At 42.1% G+C, this 14,398-nt stretch overlaps 1 protein-coding gene across 1 annotated transcript in view; it reads left to right on the forward strand.

The window, feature by feature from the left end:
• The window catches only part of PTPRG (protein tyrosine phosphatase receptor type G), an 816,071-nt gene that overhangs the window by 789,628 nt on the left and 12,045 nt on the right, over positions 1-14,398 (forward strand). Inside the window, exons 17-21 of the mRNA XM_044675683.1 lie at positions 1,263-1,356; positions 3,052-3,128; positions 3,960-4,088; positions 11,082-11,228; positions 12,922-13,064. Coding sequence (XP_044531618.1) covers positions 1,263-1,356; positions 3,052-3,128; positions 3,960-4,088; positions 11,082-11,228; positions 12,922-13,064 — 590 coding nt within the window. The remainder of the gene's footprint in view (positions 1-1,262; positions 1,357-3,051; positions 3,129-3,959; positions 4,089-11,081; positions 11,229-12,921; positions 13,065-14,398) is intronic.

The raw sequence follows: 14,398 nt of genomic DNA on the forward strand, positions 1-14,398 counted from the left end.
TGATGGGAAAATGATAAATGGGCCAGCGCTGCCTCTCACCATCCCCATCCCCAACCCAACTACGGTATTTCTCTCTTCTACAAGTAAAGCAAATGCTTGACAGTCCGTTGAGGGTGAACAATTAACAGCAGGAACAGGGAAGATTTTGAAAGCCATCTAAATGCTTAGAATCAGACCTTTATGAAAAATAATTGAGGTGTCTTTTTGGGTAACTTTGTATGAAGTTCTGCTTTTCTTACCCTTTCCCACACTTCCCATACCATTCACACTCACCTCTCGAAAATGTTCATCCCACAAAGCGGCCGGCTCATTCGGGTGGAAAGTCAGATAATTGATTCTTTCAGGGGCCCAAGCCACCACAGAAACTCAAATAGAAAGGGACAACTGACAAGAGTCGAGGAAAGGCCAGGCAGAATGAAAAATCCCCAAATCCTGCCTAGATGAAGTGAACTATTTGCTGGTCTCGAATCCAGGAAGACCTAGCTTTGAATATTAATGTTGACATGGATTGTCTGTGTGATCCTGGGCAAGACACTTAACATCTCATTGCTCTGGGAAACTCTAAGATTCTAAATCTCAGATCTGTGCCGGTAGAGGGAGTTTGGTCGTCCCCTGGGAGTTCTTTAGGCCAGTGTCATCACAGATCTGACCCTTATCTCCTTCCCACCATTACAGCATTGGTTCCCATTACTTTTGGAAAAGGAAGCCTTTCCTGGGTAGGGATGGATTATAAACAGCACCACACTAAGGAGAACAATGCTAGAGTTAAACCCAGTTACTATAACAGAAGAGATGGGGAAATCATATTGGTCAACCATTTTGGCGAAAAGGGCTTCTGGTCCCATTGGCCCTCAGACCTCGTCCAATGTCTCTTTGGTCTTATCAAAACCCTAAACATGTTTTTCATGATTTTAAGTCATTCTGCAAGCCAACCAGTTAGCTCTCAAGTCAAGAATCACTTATGAATCACCTACTTTGGGCTCTGAGGATATAAAGAAAATGGAAAACCAGCCCTTGCCCTCAAGGAGGTCTTCTTTTCGAGGATCAAATTCCAAATGAAACAGCGCACCTCCCCTTTCCTGGTAATACACCTGCCTGTGTGTCCCATCTACCTGAGAAATTATAGGAATGTGGACCATCCCCTTCTAGGAATACAGAATCAGTCATGTCCAGTCTAGGATTCTCTGGCCAATGGCCTCTTTTACCAAGGAGGAGAATGTGATCATAGAGGCGTGTCTTGTTTGTTTGTTTGTTTTTTCCAGTTGGTCACACAATGTAACGCAAAGTATGTTGAGTGTTTTAGCGCCCAAAAAGAATGTAATAAGGAGAAGAACAGAAACTCATCCGTTGTGCCAGGTAAGACTGTCAGTGATCTGGATGATTAATGGGGGGGGGGGATTTGGGTCATGGATCATCCTTGGATTCTGCATGGAGAAACAGATGCTAGCGGGGGGAAATAATAAAGTTTATGCAGCCAGCACTGTCTACAGACCATCCCAACACAACTGGATGAGATTCAGGTGGGCTACAAATAGTGTTTGGCAGAGTATAAAGGATGCTGGATCTAAGGTCTGAGGATCTAGGACCTGTGTGATGTCGGAAGTTATAACTTGGTAATACTTCCTTAACTTTTACTTCTTTAACTAGAAAAGTGAGAGGATTGGACCAAATGATCTTTAAGGTTCCTTCTGGTTCTAAATCTGTGATCCAAATGGAGGTCTCATTTTTGTTCATTTCAAGATTCCAAGAAGTAAAATTCTGCAAATTTTTTTAGCCAAGCAGCTATCTCTGAAGTGTTAACTTGCTTCTTCAGCGTTGGAAGGATCTTAGAGGTCAATGGGTCTAACATCCCCATTTTTTTTTAAACCCTTACTTTCTTAGTAACAACTCTAAGACAGAATTCTGGTCAAGGGCTAGGTAAATGGATTAAGTGACTTGCCCAGGGTCATATAGCTAGGAAGTGTCTGAGACCAGATTTGAACTCAGGTCCTCTTTATTCCAGCCCTAGAGCTCTATCCATGGTTATTATTGCGTATTATTATTGGGTTATTATTGGGTAAATATTGGGTTATTACCCAATTATTATAATTGCCCCCTAACACTCCCATTGTACAGGAAACTGTGTCAAAGAGGTTCAGTGACTTCCCCAGGGTCACAGAGCTAATAAGCATCTGAGGTAGTATTTGAACCTACATTTCCAATTTCCAAGACCACCATTTCACCATCCACTTATCGCTTAAGGATTTGTGATTTTCTCAGGGTGAGCACTTCCTGAAAAACCCAAAAGACAGTTTTTTTAAAACTCTTAGCTTCCCTCCTTATACATTTAAGTGACTGTCTGTAACTCACCTGATTAAATCATTCAGGAGGGTTGGCCAGTTGATTGTCTCCAACCCCAACCTTGGCATGGAAGGAGTTTCTAAAGTGGCAGTCAACTAATCAGCAGGGATCTCATCATCCATAAGGGGCACTGGCTTCTCACCTCACTAGGGGCCCCCAAGAAACAGGTTCAGGCACTAGATTTATGCAAGAAAGAAACAAAGTACTGTTTTTATGTCTAATCTTGGTCCAGTAGAAAGAGCCCTGATTGACCTTAGAGGACCCCAGTTCAAATCCCATCTCTGAGAAGATTTTTTTTTTTAACTTAGGCAAGTTACTCACATCTCCCTGTGCCTCAGTTTCCTCATCTATCAAGGAGGGGCTTGAGTTCACTGACTTCTGAAGTCTTTTTCAAAGTCTAAATCCATAAACCTTATATCAAGACTATCTTGAAGTCTACTGGCTTCATGCCCTGCTCTTGGTTATATGACCCATTGGGAATACCTTTCTGGCAGTTGAATATGATTTCCAAAATGACTGTCTTTCTAGGAATGAGCGGAAGTATTTCATTTTGCCAGTCACCCAGAAGGCTGATGACAGCTTTGGAATGGGGTGCAGAGGGGGTGAAGACTTAACTCATTACAGAGATCTCAGGGAGCTCTTTCGGTTTGGTCTATCTAAAAATGAGAAGGTGATTTTTCTTTTGTGTTTTGGTTTTTTTCCCCACCATAGCTGAACGTGCTAGAGTGGGCCTTGCACCCTTGCCCGGAATGAAAGGAACTGATTACATAAACGCATCCTATATCATGGTGAGACATCAATGCTTAATTATATATAAATATATACAATTTGTAAATTAATTCATAAATAAATTCATAAATAAAAATTATAATTAAAATTTATAAATAAAATTAAAGATAGAAATTATACATTCATTTATAATTAAAATTTGTGAATAAAATTAAAAATAAAAATTATAAATTAGTTCATAATTAAAATTTATAAATGAAATTTAAAATAAAATTATAAATTAGTTTATAATTAAAATTTATAAATAAAATGTTAAATGAAAAATTAATTAGTTTATAATTAAATTTATAAATAAAAATTTAAATAAAAATTATAATTTCATTCATAATTAACATTTATAAATAAATATAAATAATGTTTATAAATAAAATTTTAAAAATCAATTATAAATGAATGTAAAAATATCAATTAAACCAAAAGGTTAACGTTAAGTAGAAGGTGGCCAGTTTCCTGGTTCCTGTAACCCCAGATGAAAGCATGAGCATTTCTGGAGGGTAGAACCTTGAAGAGTGGGGGCCCAGAACTGCTACTATGAGTCAAGATAAGCTCTTTTCTTTCTTTTCGGTTAAGATAATGCATTCTGATTGTTAATTTCACCCTTCCACATGTTTAAATAAACGTTGAAATTAGTGTTAAGCAAAAGCGGCCGGGGAATTGCCAATGGAAAGCGAGTTGGAGGGGAATTTGCCTTCGTGTTAGCTGAAGCACACTGAAGAAGGAGTCAGATGCTCCGGCTGCCTTTTGCAAACACGTTGGCGCTCTCTCGACAGAACTGTCTGTGTCAGGAATAGCACAGGTGTCACAGTGGGTTTTTTTCTTCCCCATTAAAGGGCTACCATAGGAGCAACGAATACATCATAACCCAGCACCCTCTGCCACACACCACGAAAGACTTCTGGCGGATGATTTGGGATCACAACGCACAGATCATTGTCATGTTGCCAGACAACCAGAGCCTGGTAAGGAAAGCGTCGTGGCTTCTGCCCCGCCAGCGCCAGGGCCGTGGAATTTCTTGGTTCTCTTCACCAGCTGGCTCCAGTTCTGCCTTCTAGAATGCTTTCATTTGTGAACTCTATACCCTGCCTCATTGGTGCCTACACATATACGAGACTTCATCTCCCTCCTCCAAGCCTTTGTACAGATAGTCCCCCGAACCCTAGTGTGCTCCCCTCTCTCACTTCTGCCTCTTGGAATCCCTGGCTGGCTCTCTTTGAGGCTCCACTGTGGGATATTGGGCAAGGCATTTCCTGTCTCTAAATGTGGCTTCTTCTTCTCTTCTCCTAATAGAAGAATTCTTAATCCTTTTTTTTTTTTTTTGGTCTTGAACCTCTTCTTAGAATAATGTTTTTAAATAATTGAAGGAAATGCTAAATTGCATTTAGTGATTATGGAAAGTAAAGACGTGATTTGCTTTTTCCCCATCCAAGATCACCAAGCCTTTGCTATCTCTCCATGGAGCCTGGGCGAAGAAACTGTGCCCTTTTGTATGTAAGCCTTTTGAGGGTAGGGACTATTTTTATTTTTCCTTGTGAATCTTCAGGCCCTAGCAAGTACTAGGCACATAGAAAGCTCTTAGTAAATCCTTACTGAAACATATTTAGTTTTAAAACCTAAACAACTGCACTCTGTGTGGAAAAATCTGTCAGCCTCCCTGGACCTTGATTTCTTCATCTGCTAAAAAAAGGGGATGAGACTAGATGGCTTCTGGGTCCAGCTCTAAGTCTGTGCTCCCATGATCCCTTTCGTGGTTCTCCCCATGGTTGCCCAGTGCCCCGTGTCTATCAGTACTTGGTCATGGAGACCATCAGAGAGCTCTAAACTGTGGAACTTTCTTCTTCTCCTGGCCCTGCTACTTTGTGCCTTTTAATCACATCACGGACCAGAGCTGTCACACACTCATCCCTTCATGACAAGAGTGGTTCCACGTAGAAACTATTTCCATGGAAAGTAAGAGTCCAAAAGCAGCGATGACATGGTGGTCTCTCATCATGGCTTAGATTTTCCAGTAGGAAGGGATGGAAGAAGCCATGGATCTGGAGGAGGAGATGAAGAAGGGTCCCTATGAACAGGACCAGAAGGTCCTTCCTTCCTCTCTAGGCAATCAGGATTTCCCTCCTCATCCCCAAAGACCAAAATAAGACACTTGATAGAGGACAGAAAGAGCCCCTGAATTCAAGTCGAGTCAGGAGAGAACTGCATTGGAATATTCCTTACTGGGGACCCTACACAAATTGATTGACCTCTCTGGACCCTTGTTTCCTCATCTGCTAAAAAAAGATCATAGTCCTTGGGTGGTTGGCTCCATCCATTGGGCCCAAAGGTAGACAGCCTGTGTCTGTGGTCCTGCCCTGCCCACCTCTGGGGCTATGATAATGGTATCCCTTTGGTTACTGCTTAAGAAAAATCTTTTTTTATTGATTCTATTGATAAAAGGAATTCCTAGTGAGGAAACTCCCTTTCCCAAAGCTGACCTGTAGCCACATTGCCCAGTAACGTTCCAAAGGGTTACCTGGAGCACTAAGAAAATGAGTCACCGCCTCCCTGAGCCTGGGCCTCCCTCACTCCAGGTCTGGTCTCTGACACACTGCTGGCCATTTTAGCCCCTTATTATGAGTTTATGAACCCTCCACTCCTTGCCTCATTGGCCAGAAAGCACTTTGTGTCTCACTTCAATGACTGAACTAAAATCGTCTCCAGACAAAACCAGGACCAAAGGAAGTGTGGATAAACAGAATGTTCCCATCATTCCCCTCTTGGTTCTCTTCCAGAAGGATTACGGTCCTTCCCAGTGCCGCCACACCCCCATCGTGGAGCAAATGGCAATTCTAGGCTATATCTATAAATTGGGTGGAACAGTAGAAAGAGACCTGAGTTCTGATCTCATTTCAGTTACTTACTAGCTGTGTGACCCTGGATAAATCACTTCCTTGCTATGGGGCCTCCTTTTCCTCATTGTCAAATGAAGGGACTAGATTTAAGGGTCTCTAATGCCCCTTCCAGGTCTTTGCCTTGTGACCTTATGAGGAACTGGAAGCATTAATCCAACTATAGAATCACGAATTACTATCATTATTCATTTTATGAGAGTCACCATCAACCAGAAGCTGGCCAGGTTAGGACTGATTGGCACATCCAGTCTTGGAATCAAGCTTTATTCTCAACAGTCCGCTGACTGACTGAAGCCTCAGAAAACAAGAAATGAATTTGCTCTTTTCCACCAAATGCTACGTGGTTCATAACTGCAGCGTTTGTAAGAAATTCCACTGGCGTGTGCTTCTAAAGAATCTTTCCATGGACCGTGCGTTTCTCTTCCCCATTATGTTCAGGAACAGACCCGAGGTCTGCCATTTTTGAAGGTCTTGAGGTCCTTTGTGTTTTTGTGAAATGTCGGGCAAAAATAGACAATGTGGTTGTCTCTCGTTTCCAGTCAGCTCGGATGCCAAAGGTTGCACACTCAGCTGCAGACGTTTTCCTAAGAGCAGCACATTCTTTCTGCAAATATCCTATTGTTTGGTCCTTGACTTAAAAAAAAATTTAAAAATTTCCTGACCTGCAAAGTATTGCAGCATTATAGATACAGCCAGGAAGACCTAGATTCAAAGTCAGTCTCTGAGACATTGGCTGTTTGACCCTGGGTAGGTCACTTCCTTTTTTTTTTAAACCCTTACCTTCTATCTTCAAATTGATGCTAATTATTAGTTCCAAAGCAGAAGAGCAGTAAGGGCTAGGCAATGGAGGTTAAGTGACTTGCCCAGGGTCACTCAGGTAGGAAGTGTCTGAAGCCAGATTTAAGTCCAGGACCTCCCAACTCCAGCCCTGACTTTTTATCCATTGAGCCACCTAGCTGTTCCTTTATTATATTATTTTTTTAGCCCTTAATTTCTGTGTATTGGCTCCTAGTGGTAAGGAAGTGGTAAGGAAGAGTGGTAAGGGTGGACAATGGGGGTCAAATGACTTGCCCAGGGTCACACAGCTGGGAAGTGTCTGAGGCTGGATTTGAACCTAGGACCTCCAGTCTCTAGGCCTGACTCTCAATCCACTGAACTACCCAGCTGCCCCTATTATATTATTTTTTAAAGAAAATCTCACCTTCCATCTTAGATTCAATACAGTGTAATGGTTCCAAAGCAGAAGAACAGTAAGGGCTAAGCAACGGGGGTTAAGTGACTTGCCCAGGGTCACACAGATAGAAAGTGTCTGAGACCAGAGATTTAAACCCAGAAACCTCCCCTCTCTAGTCCTGGCTCTCAATCAACTGAGCCCCCAGTTGCCCTGCCAGATTATTGTAAAGAAAGCCTCCTTTTATGGTGACTTTGGATTCTGCTCATGCCACATTGCCTCCAGGCTGTCGTCATTCATAGAACAAGCAATTATTAAGTGCCTTTTGAATTCCAGGTACTCCACTAGGTGCTGGATGTATAAAAACAAAACTATGCCTGCCCACAAGGAGCTTATGTTCTCTTAAAAGGAAATTCCTCCTCCATGATCATCTGCACATAGAAGGCTGACTCTTAGATCTTTGTATCTAGTCAGTCACTCCCTCAAGCTCGAAACCCACATCCCAAGACGGCTAATGGATATTTCAGACTCAGTGTTTTATAGGCACAGGTCCAAAAGAGAGCTTGTCAGCTTCTCCCCAAATCCCATTCCTCCAAGAATTTCCCTGGTGCTCTCCAAGGTACCACCATCCTGCCCCTCACCCAGGCTCGCCATCTTGGTATCCTCCTCAGTTCTGCATTCTCTCTCACACCGTACATATCCAGTGAGCGGCCAACTCTTGCCATTCCTGTCTCCACCACAGACCCAACATATGCCCCCTTTCCTCTCCTTCCATAGCCCCGCCACCCTGGTTCAGGCCTTCATTAGCCTACAAATTGGTCTTTCCCAGCACCAATTCAGCACTGATGAGACAGCCAAAGATTTTCCATAGGATAAATCTGATTTTCTTGCTTCCCTTCTCAGTAAATAACAGTGGTTTCTTGCTACCCATGAGATTATAATAAACAAATATAATATAAATATAACAATATAACAATAACAATAGCTAACAATGATATAGTGCTTACCAAGGACCAGGCACTGTGGTAAGTGGTCTACAATTATTTTATTTGATCCTCACAATCACCCTGGGAGGAAGACACTATTATTATCCTCATTTTATAGAAGTGGAAACTGAGGCAAAAAGGAAAAATGATTTGCCCAGAGTCACAAAACTAATAAGTGTCTTGAGACAGGATTTGAGCTCGGGTCTTCCTGATTCCTTACAAAATAATTTAGTTAGGGGAGGGGGCGATCTGAATAGGGTTCCTGTCTGAGACAGAATGTGAACTGAGCCTTAAAAGAAGCTATGCTTTCAAAGAGAAGCAGCAGCTACACTTTCTATAAAGTATGGAGAGGAGAAGGCATTTTCAGCGTGGAAGGCAGCCTGCGAATGGGGAGAGGAGACAAAATGGAGTGCTCAGTCTGTCTGGTGAATTCCTCCCAAGAGAGCAAATCCCTTCAACTGCCTTTATCCCAATTAGCTCACTTAGACCTTCTGGATGAGGCAGGAAACACCGGCGTTTCTTGTATTCTGGTTCATTCGGGATGCCTTGGCAGAGACCACTTTAATAATTCGCTGTCCTTCCAAAGATCCCCCATTGCATTTACTGGGCCAATCCGTATTGATTCTCTGACAGTTCCTTCCTTTGTACAGACCAAGCTCAGTCTCTGATCTGTCTCAGCCCGTATGCTGAGTTTTAAAAATAAAGCGGATTTGGCAATAAGCTATTGAAACATGAAAGGGTGATGAGTGTTATTGGGCCACTGACTCCGTTTTAATTCCCAAGTGCAGGATGAAGCAAAGTTCTCTTGATTGGGTACATTGTTGCTTCTTTTTTTTTTCCTTCCTGAATTCTTATGGACATGATGGGTGTCAGCCACAAAGGGTTCTGGGAGAAGCCCAGCAGTTTCAGGAAAATTTCCAAACCAGTCTAAAAAAGTTGGAGCCATTCGGTGTGTGTTATCTCTTTGCCATTTTCATTTATTACATTGGGGGTGAGAGACAGCACAGAATTATGGCCAGAGAACTATCCTCAAAGCCAGAATCATCTGGGTTCAATATGTTCCTCTGGCCCATGTAGTCCATAGTACCCTGGGTAAGTCACTTTTACCATCTTATTGTTCTGGGAGATTCATTCAGACTCAGTTAAAGTGAAAGTACAATCTGCACTGAAAGTCTCTGTTTCCTTATTTGTGAGTTTCTTCTATCACTGGCATCCCTCATCTGATCCCTACCTACATTGGGAATGTTTTGATTTTTGAATTTCTAAAAAATACCCACCAGTACTTCATTGGCAAAGAGCACTCTCAAAGGTCAGAAATAATAGGAGCAGCACTTGGCTCTCTTAACTTTAGTCCCCTACGGTTGGCTCCGTAAGGCCAAAGGCTTCTAGGTTTAGTTATGGAAATGAGCTTGGTGGTTGTGTCATTCAACCCCCTCATTTTGTAGATGTAGATGCTGAAGTTGAACCCATATCCAGGTCTTCCAACTCCATGTTCTTCTCTCACGGTATATGGGTTTGAAAGAGAATAAGACAAGTATTCTATATGTAAATTCTGTATAGCACGAGGTGGTTTGTCCTTGTTTCAAAGAGGACCAATGACCTCATGGGGTGATATCGTGAGTAGTGCATGAAGTGGATTTCAGTGAGGCACCATTTTGCAGTCATCAGCCTCACTCTCCCTTGCAAACTCATCGAAGGCCAGTAGCAAGACAAAAGTCAGGATGACTGATGTAATATCATATAGTCAGAGGACCTGGGTTCAAATCTAGGCTCTTCCATTTATTGGTTGTATTACCTTGAGAAAATCACTGAATCCACTTTGGAGCCTCAGTATCCTTCACTGTAAAATGAGAGGGTTGGACCATATAGTCTCTATGATTGGAGTTAATATGGTAAAATGGGAATTGAGTCACTGACTTTGGAGTTAAAGGACCTTGCTCCAGATTGCCTTCTGACCTTGGGAAACCCACTTAACTTCTCTGGGCTTTACTTTCCTCATTCTTAAAATAAAGAAATTAAACTAGATGGCCTCTAAGCCCTTCCAGTTCCCCCAGTCTGTGATCTGTCATTCAGTGATCTTGAATGTCTAAATCTCTGAGCCTATAGGAAGAACAATGGATTTTGTATGTCATACCCCATTTTCTGCCATGCATTCCTTCCTCATCTCTAGCTTTAAGAATCGCTCGTTTCCTTCAAAACACAATGCAGGCACCATCTTCTACATGAAGCTTTTCCTGATCCCCTAATTATTCACCCTCTTTCTCTCCCTCTTAAAATTACTTCATGGATCCTTTGAATATAAACTTATGTGTGTACTTGTCATATTCCACAACTGCACCAAGAAAATAGCAACCTCTTGAGGGCAGGTACCATCTTGTTGTTGGCTCTGATCTCCAGTACCTGTCATAGTGTCTGGTGTCAGCAATATTTCTTGAATTCAAATTTTGTGGAGAGTGGAGGGGTGGGGGGGGGGGAGNCACAGAGGTTAATTAAACAAGGCTTCTAGCCACAAGGCCTTTTACAATTAGAGAGGCAAGAGAGGCCTCCCTGAGGGTAAAGCCTCCAGAAACACCAAGGGGGGGGGGGGGGGGGGGAGAGAGAGAGAGAGAGAGAGAGAGAGAGAGACAGAGACAGAGACAGAGACAGAGACAGAGACAGAGACAGAGACAGAGACACAGAGACAGAGACACAGAGACAGAGAGAGAGACACAGAGACAGAGAGAGAGACACAGAGACAGAGAGAGAGACACAGAGACAGAGAGAGAGAGAGAAGGCAAGACAAGACAAGAGGAGGAGGAGGAGGAGGGAGGGAGGGACGGAAGGATATTGTTATACTTTGCATGTGATCAAGGAAAAACAAATGTTTTATAGGCTCAATGGTCAAATCTGTTTTTTTTTTTCCTCTAGGCAGAAGATGAGTTTGTGTATTGGCCAAGTCGAGAAGAATCTATGAACTGTGAGGCCTTTACAGTGACCCTCATTAGCAAAGACAGATTGTGCCTCTCTAATGAAGAGCAAATCATCATCCATGACTTTATCCTCGAAGCCACACAGGTAAAGATCCCCAGGCTCATGTGTAATAGAGCCCTGGTGGGCATCCAGATTGGTCTTCCAAATCTCATTGAGTTTAATCATCAAAATCAGAAAGCTTCTCAGCCCTCTCCTTCCCCCCATGCCTTTCAGAAGAATTAAGCCAAATTTACTTTTGAATTTCTCCTTTCTTCATATGTTTTAACTCTTCCATTCTCTAGGCAATGGGGATTAAGTGACTTGCCCAGGATCTCACAGATAGGAAGTGTTTGAGGTCAGCTTTGAACCCAGGATCTCCTGACTCCAGGCCTGGTGCTCTATCCATTGGGCCACCTAAGTGACCATCCTTTATATCTTTCTGACATTTTTTCAAGCTAAGTAGACTTGCATACAGCTACACCCCATCATCCTGATGCAGCAGACAGGAAAGAGGAGGATTGACTTCATCACAAAAACAATCTCTTGGAACTTATTCATGCTTTCTCTGGTGTTTGAAACATCAGCCCTAGGAGGGTTTGCTTCAGGAAGAAAAGTCAAGGTTTTCCATGTGTCTGTGTCATTTAGAACCATAAGAGAACAGGTTAGAGGCCACAACATCAGCATAGTGGTGAGACCTCAAGCGAAAGAAGAGCTGAGTTGGATGGATGTGGATCAAAGCATCCTGTCTTTCACAGCAGTGTATTTACAGTTTTATTTAGGAGTTTGGGTTTTGTATGAGGTGCTCTGACAACAGTGACCAACATGGAAGTGGGTTTTGCATAATAATACATCTATGGCCCAGATTGAATTGCTTACCATATCCGAGTGGGGCCAGGGAAGAGAGAGAAGGAGATGGTTTGGATTTTATAATTTGGGAAAATATATGTTGAAAATTATTATTACATGTAATTAGGAAAACAAAATATCTTTGGATCAAAATTTAAAAAAAAAGAATTAGGAGTGTGAGAGCTACTAGCCTTGGAGTCATGGAGCCTGGGTTCAAATGATGCCTCTAACACAGACTGTGACCAGTCACTTGGCCTTCCATGGCCCAGGTACCTCAAAGACTCTAGGCTGCAGAACAGACATACATCTACAATGGTAGATGGAGTTCCATTACCAGAAGTTCCTTTGCCAAAGAAATCACAGATCCAGACCAAACAAGAAAACAGTTATGGGCTAAGTGGACATTTAGAACTCTGCTAACTCATCATGGGGTCTCCCAACCCAATATTTTTTTTAAATTTACTTTAATTAAATAGTTTTTACTTTGAACTTTCAAAATGAACAAATCTCTTTCCCCCTATTCCTTTCAAAAAGAAGAAGAAGAAAAACTCTTGTTACAAGCACTGATAGTTGAGCAAAACAAATTACTGCACTGGCCACCTCAAAAAGAGATCTCCTTCTGTACCCCGAATCCCTGGATTTTAGATTCTGTCCTCCCCCTCTTTTTTTATTCCAGTGATGTGAGGGAAAACAGGGAAGCAAGGGCCCTTATGTAAGACTTCTTCCATGACTAGATAGTCCCTCCTCGTATCTTCTGTGGATTTCTTAATACCTCTGGGGCATGGGGGTGGTATAGCACCCTAGAAAGTTACTAGGACCCAACTACAGGCTGTTTATTTAATTTTGTCTTTTCCAGAATTCTTATCCTCTCTCAGAAACAAATGCTTCAGACAGTAAATAGAGCATTGAATTAAATGCATATGCTTTGATGTGTGTGTTGTGTTGATTTTAGGATGATTACGTCCTAGAAGTCCGGCACTTTCAGTGTCCCAAGTGGCCCAATCCAGATGCCCCCATAAGCAGTACTTTTGAACTTATCAATGTCATCAAAGAAGAGGCCTTAACAAGGGACGGGCCCACCATTGTTCATGATGAGTGAGTATCTGTTTCTTCTTTTGAAACATAAGTGCTGTTCATGAATGAGTCACTGCTATGGTGGAAGGAATGGGAAAATCCATCTCTCTTTTTTTGGGTGGATTTTGCTGATGTAATTGTATACGTAAACATAGGCACTTACATGGGGAAGGGTTTCTTGTTAAATTACATTTCATTGACATCGCCATTAAAATTCATCAATTGTATGCATCAGCAAGTATGTCTCTAAGATTATAATAATTCCCTTAGAAATAAAGACCACATCTAAGGCTATAAGGACCTCTTATTTAAGTATTTAAGTACTTAATTCCATGTATGACAGAATCTGAGTTGGAAGGAACTTTGGGGCCATCTGGTCTAAGCTGTACCTAAATCCAGTCTTTGAAGACATCAGGGAAGGGAGGCAGTTCACTGCCTCTAGATCATTCATTTCCACTTTGGGATAACTGATTGTTGGGAAGTTTTTCTTGACATCAAGCCTAAACTGGATTCTCAGCAACTTTTTCCTGATGTAGCCCTTTGAGAGAGCCAAGAAGACCTAGATTTCAAGACTCTCTTTGACCCATCCTGGCTGTGTGACTCTGGGCAAATCACTGCACCAATCTATGTCCTCTAAAACTCTAACTCACAGGGAAGGTGCCAGCCTTCATTGGTAAAGGGACCTTCGTTATCTAGAAGCCTCAGATGCCAATGAAATCACAGGTCTTGTCTCTTTGCTGTATTCCTTTATGTCCACCGAGGCCAACAAAAACAAGTCTGATGCCTATCCCAAGTGATGGAAAACCTTTCCTAGACTAGAAGGCAACGATTACGTTCTCCTGCCCCACTGCCAAAGCTTTTCTTTATATCTTTAGTTCCTCATGTTATGAAGCCTCTGTTCTCTCTCATCCATGGGGTCCCCTCTTGACATTCTCCAGCTTATCATTAATTAACATTAATGTTGACGATTAATATTGATATTAGTATAGCTTAAGTAGCCCTACCGTTACAGTGTATTTGCCCGTTTCATTTTGAACATCAGAAAACCCTAGAATAAAAGCTGTAAAGGACCTCAGTTGCTCTCTAATCAATCCTCTCATTTTGTATTTGAGAAAATTGAAACCCAAAGCATTTAGGTGACTTGCCCAAGGTCACAGAGGTAGTAAACACCAGAAATGGAATTGGAACCCAGATCCTCTGACTTCAGAGCTAGCATTCTTTCGACTGTACTGGGAATTTGGAAAGAAACCAAAAAAAAACTTGCAACAGATTGCCCATGACCTTTCCAATGGTTGCTTGGTGCCTTGGTTTCCAAGAACAAGCAAGCCAAGTTCCCAATCTCAGATTCAGAACAT

Source organism: Gracilinanus agilis, chromosome 1, assembly GCF_016433145.1.
Source record: "Gracilinanus agilis isolate LMUSP501 chromosome 1, AgileGrace, whole genome shotgun sequence".
Classification (NCBI taxonomy): Eukaryota; Metazoa; Chordata; class Mammalia; order Didelphimorphia; family Didelphidae; genus Gracilinanus; species Gracilinanus agilis.